This window comes from Chiloscyllium plagiosum, chromosome 7 (genome assembly GCF_004010195.1).
Source record: "Chiloscyllium plagiosum isolate BGI_BamShark_2017 chromosome 7, ASM401019v2, whole genome shotgun sequence".
In the NCBI taxonomy this organism is placed as follows: domain Eukaryota; kingdom Metazoa; phylum Chordata; class Chondrichthyes; order Orectolobiformes; family Hemiscylliidae; genus Chiloscyllium; species Chiloscyllium plagiosum.
Window position 1 is genome coordinate 54,019,865 of NC_057716.1, and position 21,772 is coordinate 54,041,636.

The window sequence follows — 21,772 nt, forward strand, 5'->3', positions numbered from 1 at the left end:
CAATGACATGTATGGAAGACACTGGAGCTACTAAAGAAGTTGAATCTCTGGTCAAGAGGAAGAAGAAGGCTTATGTTAGAATGAGATGTGAAGGTTCAGTTAGGGCACTTGAGAGTTACGAGTTAACCAGGAAAGACCTAAAGAGAGAGCTAAGAAGAGTCAGGAAGGGGCATAAGAAGTCATTGGCAGATAGGATCAAGGAAAATCCCAAAGCTTTCTGTAGGTATATCAGGAATGAAAGAATAACTAGAGTAAGATTAGGACTAATCAAGGACAGTAGTGGGAAGTTGTGCGTGGAGTCCAAGAAGACAGGGGAAGCACTAAATGAATATTTTCCTTCAGTATTCACACTGGAAAAAGACAATGTTGCTGAGGAGAATACTGAGATACAGGCTACTAGACTGGATGGGATTGAAGTTCACATGGATGAGGTTTTAGCAATTCTTGAAAGTGGGATTTATCCTAGTATTTAGCGCTTAAAAATGTGTTGCTGGAAAAGCACAGCAGGTCAGGCAGCATCAAAGGAACAGGAGAATCGACGTTTTGGGCATAAGCCCTTCTTCAAGAAATGTCAATTCTCCTGTTCCTTTGATGCTGCCTGACCTGCTGCGCTTTTCCAGCAACACATTTTTAAGCTCTGATCTCCAGCATCTGCAGTCCTCACTTTCTCCTAGTTGAATTTATCCTAGTATTCTCTGGGAAGTTAGGGAGGAGATTGTAGAGCCTTTGGCTTTGATCCTTATGTTGTCATTGTTAAAAGGAATAGTGCCAGAACACTGGACGATAGCAAATGTCCCCTTGTTCAATAAGGGGAGTAGACATAACCCTGGTAATTTTAGACCAGTGAGCCTTACTTCAGTTGTGGGTAAAGTTTTGGAAAAGATTATAAGAGATAGGATTTATAATCATCTAGAAAGGAATAAATTATTAGGGGTAATCAGCATGGTTTTAAGAAGGGTCGGTAGTGCTCACAAACTTATTGAGTTCTTTGAAAAGGTGACCAAACAGATGGATCAGGGTGAAGTGGTTGATGTGGTATATATGGATTTCAGTAAAGCATCTGATAAGGTTCCCCATGGTAGGCTTTTGCACAAAATACGGAGGCATGGGATTGAGGGTGATTTAGCGATTTGGATCAGAAATTGGTTAGCTGAAAGAAGACAGGGGGTGGTGGTTGATGGGAAATGTTCATCCTGGAGTTCAGTGACTAGTGGGGTACCACAAAAATCTGCTTTGGTGCCACTGTTGTTGCTCATTTTTATAAATGACCTGGATGAGGGCATAGAAGTTTGGGTTAGTAAATATGCAGATGACACTAAAGTCAGTAGAGTTGTGGATAGGGCTGAATGATGTTGCATGTTACAGAGGGACATAGATAAGCTGCAGAGCTGGGCTGAGAGGTGGCAAATGGAGTTTAATGCAGAAAAATGTGAGGTGATTCACTTTGGAAGGAGCAACAGAAATAAAGATTACTGGGCCAATTCTTTGTAGTGCAGGTGGGCAGAGAGATCTTGGTGTCCATGGACATAAATCCCTGAAAGTTGCCACGAGGTTGATAGGGTTGTAAAGAAGGCATATGGTGTGTTAGCTTTTATTGATAGAAGGATTACGTTCCAGAACCAGGAGGACATGTTGCAGCTGTACAAAACTCTGGTGCAGCTTCACATAGAGTACTGCGTACAGTTTTGATCATCGCATTATAGGAAGGATGTGGAAGCATTGGAAAGGGTTCAGAGGAGATTTGAATAGATTCCCTACAGTGTGGAAACGGGCCCTTCGGCCCAACCAGTCCACATCGACCCTCCGAAGAGTAACCCACCCAGACCCATTTCCCTCTGACTAATGCACCTAACACTATGGGCAATTTAGCATGGCCAATTCATCTGACCTGCACATCTTTGGACTGTGGGAGGAAACCAGAGCACCCAGAGGAAACCCACGCAGACACGGGGAGAATGTACAAACTCCACACAGACAGTCACCCGAGGCTGGATCAAACCTGGTGCTGTGAGGCAGCAGTGCTAACCACTGAGCCACTGTGCCACCCATGCTAGGATGTTGCCTGGTATGGAGGGAACGTCTTATGAGGAAAGGCTGAGGCTGTTTTTGTTAGAGAGAAAAGGGTTGAGAGGTGACTTAATTGAGGCATATAAGATAATCAGAAGGTTAGATAGGGTGGACAGTGAGAGTCTTTTTCCTCAGATGGTGATGGCTAGCACAAGGGGGCATAGCTTTAAATTGAGGGATGATAGATATAGAGCTGAAAATGTGTTGCTGGAAAAGCGCAGCAGGTCAGGCAGCATCCAGGGAACAGGAGAATCGACGTTTCGGGCATAAGCCCTTCTTCCTGAAGAAGGGCTTATGCCCGAAACGTCGATTCTCCTGTTCCCTGGATGCTGCCTGACTTGCTGCGCTTTTCCAGCAACACATTTTCAGCTCTGATCTCCAGCATCTGCAGACCTCACTTTCTCCTCCCGGATGATAGATATAGGACAGACGTCAGAGGTAGTTTCTTTAATCACAGAGTAGTAAGGGCATGGAACAGTAATAGACTCGCCAACATTAAGGTCATTGAATAAACTTATGGATGAAAATGGAATAGTGTAGGTTAGATGGGCTTCAGATTGGTTCCTCAGGTTGACACAACATCCAGGGCCGAAGGACCTGTATTGCGCTGTAATATTCTAAGTACTGTCATTTTCCATCATCTAATGTGTAAAAGACTAAGGTTAAGGTGAGGAGCAAGTGGTTTAGAGTAGATTTGAGAAAGAAATCTTTCACCCAGAGGGTGGTAGAAATATGGAATAAGCTGCCTGAGAGGATGGTTAAGGCAGACATTCTCACAACATTTAAGAAGCATCTGGATGAGTACTTAAAATGCTGGGATATAGTAGGCTATGGATTAAGTGCAGGTAAATAGGATTAATATAATTTGGAGTTTATTGCTTGTCATTGACATGATAGACTGAAGATCCTGTATCTGTGTTGTCTGACTCTAAGTCATGACTGCCTCTCCATATGTGGTCATGTTGGAAACCTGGAGCTCCAGTGAGTTTGCTCGCCATACTTCACTTCACAAACCAGTTTCATTTTCTAGGGCAAGTCCAGGCTTGTTCTTGGCTGCCTTTGACCTGAGCAATTGCTTTGTGCTTGACATCTATTGGGTCTGGCTGCTCAAAAGTTATCCATTCAGACATAGACATTCAGGCCCTGGACTATCTGGCCATGGAACCTTTTGCACACTTATCACCCTTAGTGCTACCTAGAAATGGTGCTCAATAAAGAGGGACACTGATTGATCAGCCAAGGTGGGTCGGTATGTGTTAATTAGCAAGTGGTTTCCTTGCCCATGATTGACCCAATGCCATGAGATTTCATGTGGCTTGGAGTTAATATTGCATCAGTTTTCCTGAGGCAACTAGTGCCAGTTGCAGCAGGGACAACAGGCAAACATTAGACCCCTGATTGTTTTGAGAAAAACTGTTCTCATCCTGGAGCAGATCCCCAAAATTTGGTTACGATCCAGTTAGGAATCAGAATCTTCTTAAAATAGATGAAGTTTGAAATCCCAGTTACTTACTAAGACAATAAAGCCAAGATAGTCAAGAAAGCCATGATTTTTAAATAAACAAGAATTTTTATCACTGAGAAGTTCGCAAAGCAAACACTATTCTTATCTGTACAGTTGGAGTAAGAGATTACCTGCAATGGCTTCTCTTCCTGATCCTGTGCCATTACCTCTGATGTACCCTAGGAACTATTGTTAGGCCACTCCTTTTTCTCATCCCCTTCATGGAGCCATCTGAAAGCACATCTGATTTCACATGCATGCTGATGACAAGGAGCTCACCACCATCTCTCCCAATCCCTCTACTGTCATTAGAATTTTAAAATTATTTCACAGAGCAAGGCCAGCACTTGTTGCCCAGCTCGAACAGTCCTTGAAAATTAATGGCTTTCTGGATTATTTCAATTTTGAGACACCAGATTGTTGTAGGTTTTTAGTCATATATAGGTCAGATCAAGTAAGAATGGCTGATTTCCTTCCTGAAAGGCTATCCATGAACCATTGAGTATTTACATCAATCAATGGTAATTTCATGGTTACTACTACTGAGGTTTCAATTCTGATCTTTTATTACCTCATTAGCAACTTCTTTCAAGTCTTTTGGATGAAGTCAATCTAGACTAAGAGACCGCTTAGTTCACAGCTCCATCAGTTTGCTTCGTATAGCATCCCTAGTGATTGTAATTTCATTGAGTTTCTTTGTCCCTTCCTTCTCCTGATTTACAAACATTACCGGAATCTTTTTTATCTCTTCAACAGTAAGATGGAAGCAAATATTTATTCACTTCATTTACCATTTCCTTATTATCTACTATTAAATCTCCATTCTTGCCTTTTAGAGGTTCAGCCATCATAGTAGTTACTTTTCTTGTTTACTTGCCTGTGGAAAACATTGGTAACCATTTTATATTTCTAGGTAGCTTCTTCTCATAAACTAATTTCTTCCCCTTATTAGTATTTTTAGTCATTCTCTGCTGTTCATTATATTTTGACCAATCATCTAATCTGCCACACATTTTAGCACAGTTCCAAGCTTTGTCCTTATATTTGATACTATTCCTAACTTCTTCAGTTAACCATAGATATTGGGTCCTCCCGTTAGAATATTTCTGTATAGTGGGAACGTACTTATTCTGTGCATTCTGCAATATCCCCATAAATATCTACCACTGTGTATCAATTAATACATTCCCTGGCCCAGTATGCCAGTTCACGCCACCTAGCTCAACGCTCAAGCCTCATACTTGCCCTTAATTAAGTTTAAAATTCTAGTCTTAGTCCCAAACCTGTCCTTTCAACTTGGATGTAAAATTCAATCATATTGCCTCTTCTTGTTGAAACTCACTAGTGATTCATCCTTTACTAATAGTAACAAAACAGGTCCTTAGACTTTGCATAGAAAAGAGGATTGATGGAAGCACCAACCATTAGCTGGTAGTGGTTGACTCCATAGCAAATACAACACATTCTATTTTGTAAATACTGCTACACCTGTTTAATCTGCCTGCCCATGCCCTCAACCACTCCACATAATAGTTGGCAGCAGGCTGAAAGTTATGTTCCTAATTCTGGGCTTCTTTCCAAGTTTTACTTGTTCCTCTCCTATATCCATCATTCTTTGTTCTGCCATTCTTGTCACTTTGCTTATGTTTCCTAACTGGGCATCCTCCTGTAACTCTTGATTCAGTTTTTCGTACTATGGATTTTTTCCAATGTGAAACGTTAGTTAATTGTACAGTTCTCTATCAGTTGCCCACAGCATCATTTATGACACCCGGTGATTACACTATCTCATATTATTTTAAACAAAATTGACCACGCACAAAAAGCAACCAGTACACAACGGAACACGGCAGTAAACTTACATCAGAATAGCCGTGGAGTATTGGTAAACAGTTTGTGGTAGTGTTAGCACAATTCGTGTGGTATTTGTGGTAATCAATAATTCTGTACCAGAATTTGTTGCATTGACATGTTTCCACTATTCTGAATTTCATCATGCCACTTTGTTGAAAACAATGTGAAACATACAAGACTTCCAGCTGATACAATAGTAATTAGACTGTGCAGTTGGTTAAAATATATAATATTTCTTCACTCATACCTATTAATCAAAAGTTTAGCATGATACCCTTTAAAATGTAATTTTCTTCTGAGTCCAAATTCAGCTTAATAATTGAAAGTTCGATATGAACAAGACAAATCACTTTTTCACAGATGAAGTACAACTGAAAGTAAGACATTAATTTGATGTAACTGATATATTTCCTGATAGATCAGCGGTAACACTGATTTGATTTTGTGTATGTTGTGTACTACTGACCTTCGATTAATACTGGAGCGATTTTTGCTTAAATTTACATAAGTATATTTACCTTAAAGGCACTGTGCTTTTGGACCTATAGGCACAATGTTCTGTGTACTATCCTCATTATTTTGGGAAATAAGTGAAGTATCTTATTAACGATTGAGAAATGTTATAAGCAGAAATGAATGGATTGGACTTTGTGTGATGATGGATCTCCCGTTCTGGGATAGATAGCAGGGGAGATGTTTGGTGGTTGGCAGGTGAAACTACTTCAGCAGTCAGTGGAACTCAGAGTCCTACCTTGTCAGCCAACTAAGTCGCTGCTATCAGGCCTGCCATCCTTATTAAGGAAGATGTCTTGATTCTGATGTTCTGATTCAAGGCCTGATGTTTGATCAGTGATGGTAATTTAGCAACCTCAGCATTGGGAATGATGGCCAGTCTGGGACTCCATTTGTTACATGCCCTCATAATCATGTAAATTTGAGGGTGGGTTGGGGGTGAAGGGGAAGGGGGTGCACTGACATCAGTCAGCTAGACTGTGGTGATTTGAGAGTGGCGTGGAGGGTATCACTAAAGACATGTGGTCTGCAGGTTGGGGATATCCATTGCAACACAGTATGGTGCCCTCCATGGGCCATGGAGGGCCTGACAAGTAGGGAACCACCTCTCTGGAGCCCATCAGGAGGTACCAGTTTCCTCACATGGCAGAAGGCACACCATCTGTGCTGTCTGTGCCCCCTCTACTAAGTGGGAATTTTTCTCCCTATCTCCATGACAAATTTGTACATATTCATCAAGTTAAAAAATACACAATGTAAATTTGATGGGGCAAATGCAACACAAGAGAATTACATTTGCATAACAACAATGAGAATATTATCCAAACACATGAGTCATCTGTGAAAACAGAACATTTATGATTTGAGGGTGGGACAGTATTTCGTCTATTTTCCTCACTGTTCATATGATAGTATTTTCTTTTTTGTGTTTTTTTTATATAATACATGTTATTGCTTCTCTCCTGATAGTGGTTGAAGAGGTTGTTTTACCTTTGTTGTTCTGCATTCTTGCACTTCATGGAACAATTACATTGCTGTGTCATGAGCTCTACTGCTCAACCTTGAATGAAAGGGTGCAGTCTCCTGCTACTAATGAAGATCATTGCCCTGCAGCAGAGCTGTTAGGTTGTGTCAAAAAATCACAACATGTAATTCTTAATTTTTTTTTAATCAATCCAGATAAGCAGTTTGCTTTTTTGATGTCTGTGCTGCAAAGGTACTTTTTTTTTTGCAAGATTTATTGGTATGCAACAGAATTTATTTGCTGTAAATTAGTAAATACAGAAAGATACACATCTGATGATTTTGTAGACTCCTCAGATTCTTCACTTTGATAAAGATCCTGTGGACAATAATTCTTTATGCCAAGGATTTGTACAGAGATCAATGCAAACATATTGGCAACTGTCTGAGAAGCAGGGAAATTGTGCAGTGTCATTTATGATATTTAATCAATCAAACAAAACTTTAAGGCATTAGAATTGAATAGTGTAGACTGAAAATCATCAAAAATATAATAATAATAGTAATCTGAGTAGTGTGGCTTCATCTCTTTGTGTTGATGTAATCAGCAGGGTTTTCAAGTGTTGCTACCCATTATGTTGCAGAAGTGTCTGTTGAACAATAGCACATGATTAATAGGCACTTAGTACTTTCATTACTGTTTCTACAGTGAATTAAATCTGGAGCACCATTCATAAACTAATATTTTAAAGATTGCATGATATTATTTGCAATTTCAGATATAACTTCAAATCTCTGAGGAGTATTGAATGCTTACTTCCTTTTAAATCTTCTTTTTAAATCTAATAACTGGTTACAATTCATAGAACATTGTGCGAATGCAAAAATGTAAACACTTACAGTCCAAGTAGACTGGGGTAAGAATTCATTGTGCTCGTTTGCATCTCATCGAAAAATCCAGGCACTGCAGCAAATAATTAAGATAATTTCTTCCTTTTCTTCTGTATAATTCAATGAAAATTATAATTTCTACCAACCACAGATTAAATTGACTAAATATTACCTGCTGCAAGAATTATTCAGAATTAAATATGTGATGTTAATTGGTTTTTATGGTTGAAGATGTATGAAATTCTTGGTGCATGGCTTAAAAGATAATAGATTTTGCACTTTAATCAAATTATTTCCTATAATTAGTTATGTAAGTTTTTTTAATAAATAAATTAGGTCCTATCTATCATCAATAATGCAGTTGTCATGAATGAACCCTTTATGTGTTGAAGGAAGATACTAATGATGGAGCTTAATCAGTATTAAAGAATGAGGTGGGTGAAGAAGACTCATGGTATGATCACAGGAAACAACATTATGCCAGAGTGTTTGTGTGGATCTTTCATCAGACCAAATGATTCCTCAAAAACTGACTTGATATGTAACTTTTATTTTAATTTAAATTTTGCAACACTGGTTCTGTTTCAGCTCAACAAACAAACGTACATTCAATTGGTACCAATGAAACAAAATTATAAAAATACATCGGTTTGAGATTGCCAGCCAAAGTGAATTCAGTTATCTATACACCTGTTCAGAACTCAACCAGGTTGTAACTACTAGACAGGTTCTGGTATTGTTTTGAAAAATAAGAAAATAAACATTAAAAAATAAGACTATGAGTAAGCCATTCAGCTCCACCAGAGCCTCTTCACAATTCAGTGATATCCTGGCTGATCTGATGATGGTTTTAACTGCACTTGCCTGCCTGGCCACCATAGGCCTTGACTTTCTTATTAAATAAAAAAAATCTCAATTGGCCTTGAATATATTCAGTAACCCATCTTGCACTGCTCTCTATGGAAGAGAATTTCAACAACCACTGACTCACTGAGGGAAAGAATTTACTTCATCTCTGTCTTAAATGGGAAATCCCTTAATTTTAAGTTGTACGCTCCAGTTCTGGATTGCTTAATGAAGAAAAATATTTCTGCTGTCAAGCTCCCTCATAATATATCATATTAAAATCATCAGTCAGATCATCTCTCATTTTTCCTAAGTCTCAAATGTATGGGTTCAACTTGCTCAACCTTTCCTCATAAGACACCTCCTTCATTCCTGAAATCAGCTGAGTGAACCTTCTGCGAATCATTTCCAATGCAAGTATGTACCTTCTTAAATAAGGAGACCAAAACTGGTCACTGTACTCTGGGTGTGTTCTCACCAATGCCCTGTACAGATGTAGCAAGATTTCCCACTTTTATACTGCAGCAGAAGATGCTTGGGCCTAAACACTAACCTGAGGAACTCCTTCGGAGATGATCTGGAGCTGAGATGACACTCTCTAACAAACATAACCATCTTTCTGTGTACCAGGAATGACTCTAACTAGCAGAGCCTCTCCCCCCCGATTTGCGTTGACTCCAGTTATGATAGGGCTCCTTTGTGTCATACTCAGTCAAATGCAACTTTGATGTTAAGGGCTGTCACTCTCAACTCAGCTCTGGAATTTAGCTCTTTTGTCCATGTTTGAACCACGGCTGTAATAAGGTCAGGAGCTGAGTGGCGTTGGCAGAATCCAAAATGGATATGTGAGCAGGTTATTGTTGAGCAGGTGCTGCTTAATAGCACTGTTGGAGTCACCTTCCATCACTTTACTGATGATCGAGAGTAGACTGATGGGGCAGTAATTGGCTGAGTTGGATTTATCCTGTTTTTTGTGTACAGGACATACTTGGGCAATTCTCCATATTGTCAGGTATATGCCAGTGTTGTAACTATATTGGAACAGCTTGGGTAGAGTTATGACAAATTCTGGAGCACACATTTCATAAGGTGGGAGAGAGCTAGAGAGGGTGGAAGTGAGTGGGGCAGGATGGGAAATGGTGGAGGATACAGACAGGGGAGGAGAGAAAGAGAGACAGAGAAAGGGAGGAGGAAGAGGGAGCAGGGAGCCTCCTTGGTCCCAATTTCCTTCCCTCCCCCTTGATTCCCTTTCCCTGATTCCAACCCACTCTCCTGATTCCTTCCCTCTCCCCCCTCATGTTTTGAAGGCGCACATATTTTCCTACATGTGTGTCTTTTGCATATGATGTCACATATAAATTTTATGTATAGCGTATTGTGTCTGGAATCATGTCCATGCACTTTTCCAGATTAGCATTCATGCATAATTGCCTGCAATTACTGGTGTCAGGAAACACTGCCAAAAAATAATTAGGGACTCTTAAAAAATAATTCTAGTGCAAGAAGAGTCTGATCAGTTATTGAATTGAAGATTGACCATTGCTCAGCAGACAATAGCATGTTGTCATTGCATACATCAGAAGAACTATGAGAAATAACTCTCCTCTCGTGTGGAGAGGAATGAAGAAGGGCTCATGCCCGAAACATCGATTCTCCTGCTCCTTAGATGCTGCCTGACCTGCTGCGCTTTTCCAGCAACACATTTTCAGCTCATTCCTCGAATAGGAGGGGTATAGAGTGAGAATTCTAGAGTGTTCAGTCTAGCTAATTAAAGGCATTGTTATCAATGGTAGAGATAAGTGGAGGGAGGATACTTCAGCGTCAACAGAACAGAGACTTCAAGGGGTGGAGAGGATTCGGAACAGACTTACCAGGATGTTGCCAGGTATGGAAGGTTTGAGTTGTAAAGAAAGTCTGGATAGACTGAGACGTTTTTCACTGAAGCATTGAAGTTTGAGAGGTGACCTGATAGGTTTATAAAATAATGAGGGGTATAGATAGAGTTACTGGCAGTTGTCTTATCCGGAGGATGGGAGAATTTCAAGACTAGGGGGCATATTTTTCAGGTGAGAGGAGAAAGATTGAGGAAAAGAATGAGGGGCAGATCTTTTAACAGAGGGTGGTTTGCATGTGAATTGAATTTCCTGAGGAAGTGGTAGATTTGGGTACAATTACAACATTTAAAATATATATGGATAAGTTCATGAATAAGAAAGGTTTGGAGGGATATGGGCCAGGAGCAGATAGGTGGGACTAAGTTAGTTTGGGATTATGTTCAGCATGGACTGGTTTGACCAAATATCTATTTCCATGCTGTATGACTCTATAATTCCATGACTAGCATGGTTGTTGGGTAGAGGGAGTTACAGTTACAAGGTGTGAAACAATAATTTCACAAAAGAGAATTTGAAATTGAAGCTGTTGATGGCTCAGGAACCAGGGCAAGTCTGTAAATTGGGGAGTGGATGAGTAGCATGGTGCAGGGAAGCAGAGATTTGGTTAAGCTGAAGTTTACAAAAGGTGAAGATGAAAAGCCAAACTGGTGAGGTATGGCTCAGTGTGAAAGTGACAACATTGTGAAAGTGGGTTTCACCAGTAAATGGGCTGATGTGGTTGTAAAAGTGCAACATGTTATAATGTTAATGTGGTTGACTCAGAGTCCAACAGGATGTCAAAGATGCGAACAGCCTGGTTTAGCATGATGAAATGACCAAGAAGGGAGATGAAAGGATATTAATGTTATATTAAAGGCTGAAGTTGACCTTAACACTGTTGAGTTGGAGGAAGCGTATTCACTAGAATGTTAATTGAATTAAAGATTCTATTTTCCATAATATTTACAATGACACAGGTTAACATAGATCCTAGTGTTTATCATTGTATTGCAGTAATTTTAACTTAATGTAATTTTAGATTAGATTCCCTACAGTGTGGAAACACGCCCTTCGGCCCAACAAGTCCACACCGACCCTCCGAAGAGTAACCCACCCAGTCTCATTTCCCTCTGACTAATGCACCTAACACTATGGGCAATTTAGCATGGTCAATTCACCTGACCTGCACATCTTTGGACTGTGGGAGGAAACTGGAGTACCCAGAGGAAACCCACAGATGACACGGGGAGAATGTGCAAACTCCACACAGACGGTCGCCCAAGGCTGGAATCAAACCATTATTATTAAATTTAGTATGCAAACTAAATAGAAACTGGAAAATATATTTAAATGTAGGAAAAAGGTCTGCTTTCATTAATTCAAAAAATGAAATCAAATTTCTTTATGTAAGATTTTCATTGGGTTAATGAGTAATACAATTCAGTGAGTGAAGCAATAAAATCCTGTGAAATGCATGTTCCTTTCCAGTTATACATAATTAACAAAGTCTCTCCTGTAATATGGTCACTATAATTTGCCAAAAAAACAGATCTTTAGAGAATTAGCTTAAAAGCTAAGTTTGGCAGCCACACACAAATTAAACAAAATTGTGACTGGAGTTACAGAAAGTAAACACTGCTAGGAGCATGTACTGTTTGGTTAGCATATGGACTATGAGTTTCTTCCTCATTAGGCAGATATTTACAATGATTGGTTTTATTAGTTTTAGTGCAGAATGAATTAGGGCATGTCTAATGTGTGCCAGTGTTCTTCCTAGCAAACATTAACCATCTTGACAGCAAAATATAATTACTTACCCTGATGAATGATTAAATTATATGTGGGACTGTGAAGATGCAATATTATTTCCAGTTTATTATGTTGTGGAGCATTTGCTTCACAAATGTTGAAAACACCAAATTTTAGAATAAAATATCATATAAAGCACACATTGAAGAGTTGTTTCAGTGTTGAAAATGTCCCAGCAGCCTGTTATTAGTGACATGCATACCAGGGAATGTTCATTGGTAAGATGCTGTACTTTTGAATCAGTTCCATTATTCACGTTGAATAGTATTCTACCACATTCATGCTAAGAATCAATGTCAAGTGCTGTAAATCCTATTCAACCCTGAGTTTCAAACTTTTTGTTTTGTGCATTGGCGGCACGGTGGCACAGTGGTTAGCACTGCTGCCTCACAGTGCCAGAGACCCAGGTTCAATTCCCGCCTCGGCAACTGTCTGTGTGGAGCTTGCACATTCTCCCCGTGTCTGCGTGGGTTTCCTCCGGGTGCTCCGTTTCCTCCCACAGTCCAACAAAATGTGCAGGTTTGGTGATTTGGCCAAGCTAAATTGCCCGTAGTGTTAGGTGAAGGGGTAAATGTAGGGGAATGGGTCTGGATGGGTTGCGCTTCGGCGGGTCGGTGTGGACTTGTTGGGCTGAAGGGCCTGTTTCCACACTGTAAATAATCTGATCTAATCTAAAAAAAACTAATTACTTCCACTACAATAGCTTATCTTGCACCTGCCACGCTCTCATCCAATGGCCTTCTCATCAGGCTTCTGAACTTAACACAGTATAAAGTCCCATTTACTTAACACTCAACTACTTGCATTATTTGTGGATGAATCTCAGAGTGCCCAACATACCTATCTTTGTTGACCTACACTGGATCTTTTTATCCTCTAAAGCTCTTGATTTCTTCAAAAGAATCATCATCAATTTTTGCAAAGTCCACTGGTAACACTTTCCTGCCAAAGCATTAATTTTATCTCTAGGTATTAGCATTTTTGTCCATCTTAATTATGGAAATTAAGATTTCAGTTCCTCACTCCATGCCTTGCTGTACTTTATTTAATTTTGCTGAGAGATAACAAAGAGGAAAGTACTGTCATAACTATTTTTTCATAAATCTTACTTGACAGAGTCTCAACAAATAATTATACTTTCTTTAAAATGGATTTTTCTATGAAGATTTCCTTTACAGCTCTCTGGCCAATTTTCTGCCTCTACCCATCTGATTAATAATAAGTGACAACTTGCACCTAAATGGAGTTTTTCATGTATTAAAACTCTCCAAGGCACTTAATAGGCATGATCAAACAAAACCTGGTAGCAAGTTATATAAAGCGATTTCGGGACAGATGCCCCAAGGCTTTCTATGAGAAGTACACTTTAAGGACTATCTGACAGTAGGAATGTGAGGCAGGCAGGATTATGTAAGGAATCCCAGGGTTTAGGGCTCAAACAATTGCAGGCATGGCCACCAGGTGTGGGATGATTGAAACTGATAATGCTAAAGAGATTAGAACTAGGTGATTGTGGATATCTCAGAGGGGTGGATCAGGTATAGAAGTAGGGAGAGGACAGGCCATGGACAAATTTGAAAATGAAAAAGAGCATTTTAAAATAGAGACTTTGACTCAAAGTTAACATAAGCTGGCAAGCTCAGAGGTGCCAGAGTTTTTGATTACCTCAAATTTACAAATAGGGGAAATGGGAGGCCAACCAGGACCGGAGAAGTTTCATGTAAGTAATTGTAAAAGAATGGATGAAGGCTTCAGTAGCAGATGAGCTGAAACAAAGCATGTTGAAGTCAGTCAATGTAATATACATGAATATATGGGGTCTCAATTATGATTTAGCAGATCTTGAGACTAAACATAACATGTTTTAATGTTTGTAACATTGCTATTAACATTACAATCAATTCAAGGGAGGTTATATTCAGGACAATAAATGATGCCTTTAGTCCTTTGGTGTTTCAAATTTATCAATGTTTACAGGTATTTTTGTCTGAGTCTCACAGAATTGATGAACATACATTAAGATCAGTCTAATAGAACAAGGTAATGCATTCAGTAAAATTATTATAATTCCAAAATTAAATGATCATAATTACAGTTGAATACTGTAACCATTAAAATCCAGTCAATGAAACCCTTTAGTAATGGTATTGAGAGGTCAGGTCATGAGGCAGACAAAAACAAGGATAGTTTTTTTTAGAACTGGAACAGAACTGACCATAGCAAGAGTATGTAGTCGTTCATAAGCATATGAAATGTATAAAATAAATGCTTTATGTTTTTCCATATGATCTAACTCAAGTCCACTTAATATTTTGCTTTAGAAAATTCCTACAATTAACATTGCAAATGAATCATCATGGGCTTTAGTTTGACAGTCTCTCATGAACCAATTCAGAGCAAAACAGAACAAAGCAAATAATTTTACTTTATATACATTGTTTGAGTTATCTCTGCTGTAATATTTGTGATCTGTAACTACAGTTATTTCATATATCCTGAAATGATTTGGAGTTTTACTCATTAACAGAGCATTCTTAAGGTATTATCAGTTGTTGCAATTTGTTTATCTACTGAAGAGCATGATATTTTATAAATGCATACAGGCTAAACATGGAACAAACGTCAATGGTGAAATAAATGTGATGTAGTGGAGAACATGTCATGCACAAATCTGGGGACACCAAATCTCAGGCTCTTGCAGGAAATTGCTGGCAATGACTTAATAGATAAGTCACAAACTGAATTAATTCAAAAACAAAATACTACGAAGACAGGAAATCCGAAACAAGAACAGAAATGATGGAAATATTCATGAGGTCAGGAAATAAAACTAACATTTCAGAAGTGTGATCTTTCATTAGAAAATGAGTCAATTGTTTGTTCAACTTTTTTCTTGTGTAGCCGTAAATATCCACATTTATCACGCATACTATAAAAGACAGATTTGCAATATTGTTCAAAGAAAATGCGAAATAAAGCTCTTATACTAGACTACATTATCTTAAATAGTTCTCAAAATATGCTGACAAGAATGACATCATGTATAAGCTGAAAAGATTGAGAATGCATTAATTATATATCCACCATTTGGATGTTGAATGCCACATAAAGATATTGCATGGTTCCTATATTTTAGCAGCATGCATGTTGTCTTATACACATAAGGTGGAGGTTCAACACTCCATTTTGTCCATTATAATTTTAAGCTAGTCTTTCCAAAATGGTTTATCATATCTGCCACAAATGATGTAGACACTGCAAGAATGTATGGCAAGCATCAACAAATATTCAAATTCTGAGCTGTATTCTTTCACTAGGCATTCAAAATGTTCTTTCAACGGACCCAATTTATTTTGAATGACCTGCTCTGCTCTTCTAAAACCAAACAGTATTGTTACAGAAGAGTCTTGTGAGCTTTTAAATATATTGATAAGTAAGGGTTTCAAACATAGGAATCAACACAATTATGACATTTACTTCTGTTCTTGGGCATTGCAGTAATGTGATAGCAAAGTTTAAGTGGCATCTTGTCAGATAAATGTACTGTTCTTTGTTCTTTAATTTCCAGCTCAGTGAGTTAATGTTAAATTTATCCTTCATTAGATGCCACACGTTGCTACTCCGTACTTCCACTATCTATTTTGAGAAGCAACTCTTTTCTTACTTCCAACGATGTTATTTCTTCCTTTCGTGCTACACAGACATTACAGTTCCATAGACACCACAAAACCTTGATTGAGTGGATTCTTCTTGCATGACAGACAGTAATGTTAGGCATCCTGAAGAAGGGTCACTGGCCCAAAACTGCTTTTTGGTCACAGATGCTGCCAGACTTGCTGAGTTTCTCCAGCAATTTCTATTTTTATTTCCATAATGTCAGAAGGCTGAATAAAAGTAGCGTGACAGTATTTTTTGGTGGTGATTGGGACTGCACAGCTAAACGTGATGCTGCCTGCTTTCGTATTCTGGTTCATCTTGTTGACTTATTCCCATTGGTCTGTTTTCTTGTGTAAATTTGATCTGTTACTTTAAACGCTACAGTGCACAATCAGCAGTTGTATTCAATGCAGAATCTCAAAATGCATATTATCAATAAAGCAAATGTGTGTACGTGACAGTCGACCCTATTAATTGCAGAGATACCAAGTTACATAATGTAACCAATTAATGAAGATACATGAATAAATATTATTCTTCTCAATCCTTTCCAATTATCTCATTGCTATGGTTACATTGTTTTAATTAGCTGAAAGACATTTCTGATAGGCATCAGTGATCAGATAGACATTTTGCAGATCATTACAGACATCGATGAACACTTGTTTTCAGACATTACATCATTATCTATACATTTTCATATGATCCATGTGCCCTCTTAACATATGAACTACAATTCCATATTCAACCTTTGAATCCCATATTTAACAGAAAGAAGTGCATTGGTAATTTAAAGATTCCACAGGTTTCTTGGATGATTCAGTTTTTCTGCTAGTACGGATTCTTGTTCCCACTTCACTATCCTCACTTCAAGGAGTGAGTAAAAGATGCTCAATTTATAACAATCAGGATAATCTTGGTTGATCCATGTACTTTTCATAATCCAGATATAAGTTAATCAATTTTGGCAGCTTTATTGTAACCATTTGCGTGATGAAGGAAGAAAGCTGCTCCATTGAGACCTTATCGGATAATGTGACTATATTAGTTAGCAGAGGAAACATGTGGGTCGGAAAGTGATAAAGATGTAGCATGTTATGCATGTTGTTTACCAGCAACAAAGTGTCCCATTGTCTCAGCACTGACATCAGACATTGTTAAAACAACTGAATTTACCTTTTCAATTCAAAGGATAGATGGAGTTGTGCATCTGTGATTAAATAAAGAAAGCTAATTTGTAAGCTATATTTGAATTTGTTTACAAAATTTCAGGAATAGGTAAACAGGTACCCACTTAGAAACATAAACTTCATTATTATTTATGTTGGAACTTTACCATTGGTCAAGAAATATAAAATACAATGGAAGGTATGTAATTAAGTAATTTGGAACTAAACAAGGTAGTATTTTGAATATGTATTGTATATATTCAATTGCAGGCATTTTTCAAATCATGGAAATTTGCTAGCATGTAGACAATATTCATGACATTTCTGTCAAATGTAGAATCCAAGTTTGAGATGTACTTACCCATAGCAGATTAACCAAATGCATGCAACAACATGTTTTTGCACAATGTTATTGGAAATAGACTGAATTCATCATCCATTATTTTAAAGAAAGGTTTCACTGACGTTTTAAACAACGTACCTCAACCTTAACTTACGCCAAATAGATGCACTATACAAAAGTGATTAATTTTTCAGTTTTCTATACTCACCATTATTCAGGTCTTTCTGATTAAGCAGTCAATTTTATGCCATGTATTTGAGTCCATTAGATACTAAGTTAAGTTTGCTGATCATCCTCTGCCATTGCTTTCTTGAGGCTATAAAGAAACTTCCATTGGTTGAAATTGAGTCCAGAGCAAGCTTATAAACGTAAAAAGGCACTACTAATTGTTTTTTGGTATCTGGAACAAGTTTCAATGTAAACATTGTGTTTGTTATAATTTTCAATGTTTGTATTAATCATTGGGTTCAAGTTAACTCATTAAAAGTAAAACAGGCTGCATCATCCTTGCTATGTGTCAAGATAAAGCAGCAATTAGTGGAGATCTGTTATGACATTTCCACTTATGTTGTGATGACATACCAATTGAGATAAATCTTCATTATGTATCATCACATGATAGCCAGAAAACAGACACTTGCTTAAATATAACTTAGAGCTGTGAGCTTTGGGCTGTTGGTGAGAATGTGTTTGGCACATTTCATCAACTTTAAATGTGTTAACAATGGCTCGTGCTCAGACTTGTATATTCCTGATCATAACACCATTTTACACACAATTCATTAAAGCCTAATGTGATTTGCTTTGAAATATTTGATAGGTTTTTTCTGCAGAATATTGTCTGTTAGATCCAGGATAAATATGTCAGAATAAAACTGTAAATCAAGTTATGCTGGTCACTAATGTTTTGGTCAGAAAATTGTTGAATAAGATAATGGTTCTGAAAGGGCTAATATCCATCTTACATTACAAATGTTCATCTCACATTTCATCTGCCCATTCCAGTGGTGATGTGGAGGTGCTGGTGTTGGACTGGAGCAGACAAATTTAAAAATCACACAACACCAGGTTATAGTCCAACAGATTGATTTGGAAGTAGTAGCTTTCAGAGCACTGCTCCCTCATCAGGTAACTGTGGAGTAGGATCATAAGACACAGAAATTATAACAAAAGATTACAGTGTCATGCAATTGAAACAATATATTGAACAAACCTAGATTGCTGTTAAGATTTTCATCTTTCATCTTTTAGAATGAGTTGCAGGTTTCGGTTCATTAATATGAAAATCCCAGGACTTCTTTTAAGTCACATTCTGGAGATAACTGGAGTAAACTTAAGAGAATGTGACTTAAAATAAGTTCTGGGATTTACATGTTAATGAACTGAAACCTGCAACCCATTTTAAAAGATGAAAGAATTAACAGCAATCTAGTTTTGTTCAGTATATTGTTTCAGTTACATGACACTGTAATCTTTTGCTATAAATTCTATACCTTATGATCCTTCTCCACAGCTACCTGATGAAGGAGCAGCACTCCAAAAGCTAGTTCTTCCAAATAAACCTGTTGGACTATAGCCTGGTGAGGTGTAATTTTTAGCATTCCAGTGACGTTACACATAGTCTGTGGATGGAATTAAGGAGTTCCACCACAGTTTTTGGAGGGAACAGATGCATCTGTACCAGCTCTCAAGGTCCCAGTGTTTATGCCTGACTAACTGTACCTGTACTTGATGCCATAATAAAAAAAGTTTACCTTTTATCCAAAAATAGTGCGCTTCTATGGATATTCCTTGGTTGTGTATCCCCTAGCACTAATCACCAAATACTATAAGGTATCAAGAGTGGTCATTTGGGAAACTGCTGCATTACCAATAAAATAAATTAATTAAACATACTGAAAATATGAATAAATAAGCAGAATACATAATCTGCAAATGTATCAAAATACTCCAAAAAATCTTTTTAAAAATCTGAATACTTCAAACAATGTTCATAAAGTATTTCAGTTGCCTCATGTGGCAGTAGAAACATTATTTATAAATTCCTTGGGTAGAAATTTAATATTGTACACCCATTTTGCTGGATGTACATGAGCACGATAAGATATCATTTTTGGGTCAAACATTCTGTGTCCAAGAATGCCTGAAAAATGTCTTACAAAATCATGGTGGACCATTTTTCAACAGACCTTGGCAGCCATCTTAAAAAGGAGTTAATCAAATTATAGTTTTTTAAAGTCTTTACTTCTTTTATCTTTACTTCTCCAAGAACCCTGTTGTCTGTCAGCACCTCTCCTCTCATTTCTCCACTCCAGAATTCCCATGCAAACCCTCAAAATTCCCTAACATTCTCACTCCTCTGCCACTGTCCAAGCTTGACTCACGTCTAGATGGTAACATCTGGTTAATCACATTGTTACATTTATTTATATCATTATTTAAGCTTATGGACAAATAGGTGGTTCACAATATACATATATAGAGAGAGAAAGAGAGAGAGAAAGAGAACACCTGTAACACTAGTGAAGGGATGATGTAGATGTAACTGAGGAGGTCAGTAAACATTCTCTGCAAGGAAAAAGGTCTATATTACCTGTCTGCAATCTTTCCAACGGACCTAGAATCTATTAACATTAGATAAGCCGATTGTTTCCCTTTCTCTTGGTATCTCACAAATAGCCCATCAATACTAATTTCTTAAGAGCAGCAAGCCCAACTGGCTCATTCTACTTTTTCATTGAACCTATTTTTTTAGGTACGTATTATTTCTATAAATGATTTGGCTGTGAACACAGGAAGTAAGGTTCGTAAGTTTGCAGATGACACCACAATTGATGGTGTAGTGGATAACGAAGAAGGTTACCTCAGTGTACAACAGGATATTGATCAGATGGGCCGATGGGCCAAGGAGTGCCAGATGGAGTTTAATTTAAATAAATGTGAGATGCTGCATTTTGGAAAGGCAAATCAGGGCAGGACCTGTGCACTTAATGGTAAGGTCCTGGAGGGTGTTGCTGAATAAAGAGATCTTGGAGTGCAGGTTCATATTTCCTTGCAAAGGTAGTTGCAGGTAGTTAGAATCGTGAAGATGACATTTAGTATGCTTTCCTTTATTGGTCAAGCATTGAGTACAAGGGTTGGGAGGTCATTTTGTGGCTGTAGAGGTCATTGGTTAGGCCATTGTTGGAATATTGCGTGCAATTCTGATTTCCCTGCCATAGGAAGGATGTTGTGAAGCTTGAAAAGGTTCAGAAAATATTTACAAGGATGTTGCCAGGGTTGGAGGATTTGAGCTATAGGGAGAATAGGCTGGGATTGTTTTCCCTTTAGTGTCGGAGGCTAGGGGCTGACCGTAGAGAGGCTTATGAGGGGCATGGATTGGGTGAATAGCCAAGGTCTTTTCCCTGGGATGGGGGAGTTCAGAACTGGAAGGCATAGGTGTAGGGTGAGAGGGCAAAGGATTTAAAAGGGACCTAAGGGGCAACTTTTTCACACAGAGGGTGGTGCATGTATGGAATGAGCTGCCAGAGCAAGTCGTGATGGCTGGTCCAATGACAGCATTTAAAATGCATCTGGATGGGTATATGAATAGGAAGGATTTAGACGGGTATAGGCCAAGTGCTGGCAAATGGGACTAGATTAATTTAGGATATGTGGTTGGCACTGACGAATTGGACCAAAGTGTCTGTTTCAGTGCTGCACGTCTCTATAACCCTTTCTTTTTAACTATCATTTTCTTATCAGTTTTCCTATTCTGACTCAAACAATTTTTCCTATTTTTGTTACACTTCACAACTGTAGTTCAGCATTGTAATCTTCCATTATTCCATAATATTCTTATCAAGTTTTTCATCCAGTTTGCATAGGTAGGTTATTCAAAGTTTGTGAGAAGATTTGTAGCTCGGGTGCTCGTTGCTGTGGTTCTGTTCGCCGAGCTGGAAGTTTTTGTTGCAAACGTTTCGTCCCCTGTCTAAGTGACATCCTCAGTGCTTGGGAGCCTCCTGTGAAGCGCTTCTGTGGTGTTTCCTCCGGCATTTATAGTGGCCTGTCCCTGCCGCTTCCGGTTGTCAGTTTCAGCTGATCGCTGTAGTGGCCGGTATATTGGGTCCAGGTCTATGTGTTTGTTGACGGAGTGTGTGGATGAGTGCCAAGCTTCTAGGAATTCCCTGGCTGTTCTTTGTTTGGCTTGCCCTGTAATGGTAGTGTTGTCCCAGTCAAATTCATGTTGCTTGTCGTCTGCGTGTGTGGCTACTAGGGATAGCTGGTCGTGAGCTTCCGTGGC

At 38.4% G+C, this 21,772-nt stretch overlaps 1 protein-coding gene across 3 annotated transcripts in view; it reads left to right on the forward strand.

Moving 5' to 3' along the window:
• Positions 1 to 21,772, forward strand: part of arl6ip6 (ADP-ribosylation factor-like 6 interacting protein 6) — a 139,754-nt gene that overhangs the window by 91,087 nt on the left and 26,895 nt on the right. Inside the window, exon 5 of one of the 3 annotated variants that reach the window (XM_043693768.1) lies at positions 14,925 to 14,973. The exons of the other annotated variants lie outside the window; for them this stretch is intronic. Coding sequence (XP_043549703.1) covers positions 14,925 to 14,958 — 34 coding nt within the window. The 3' untranslated portion in view covers positions 14,959 to 14,973. Of the gene's footprint in view, positions 1 to 14,924; positions 14,974 to 21,772 lie in introns of those variants that run through there. 3 annotated transcript variants of the gene reach the window in all.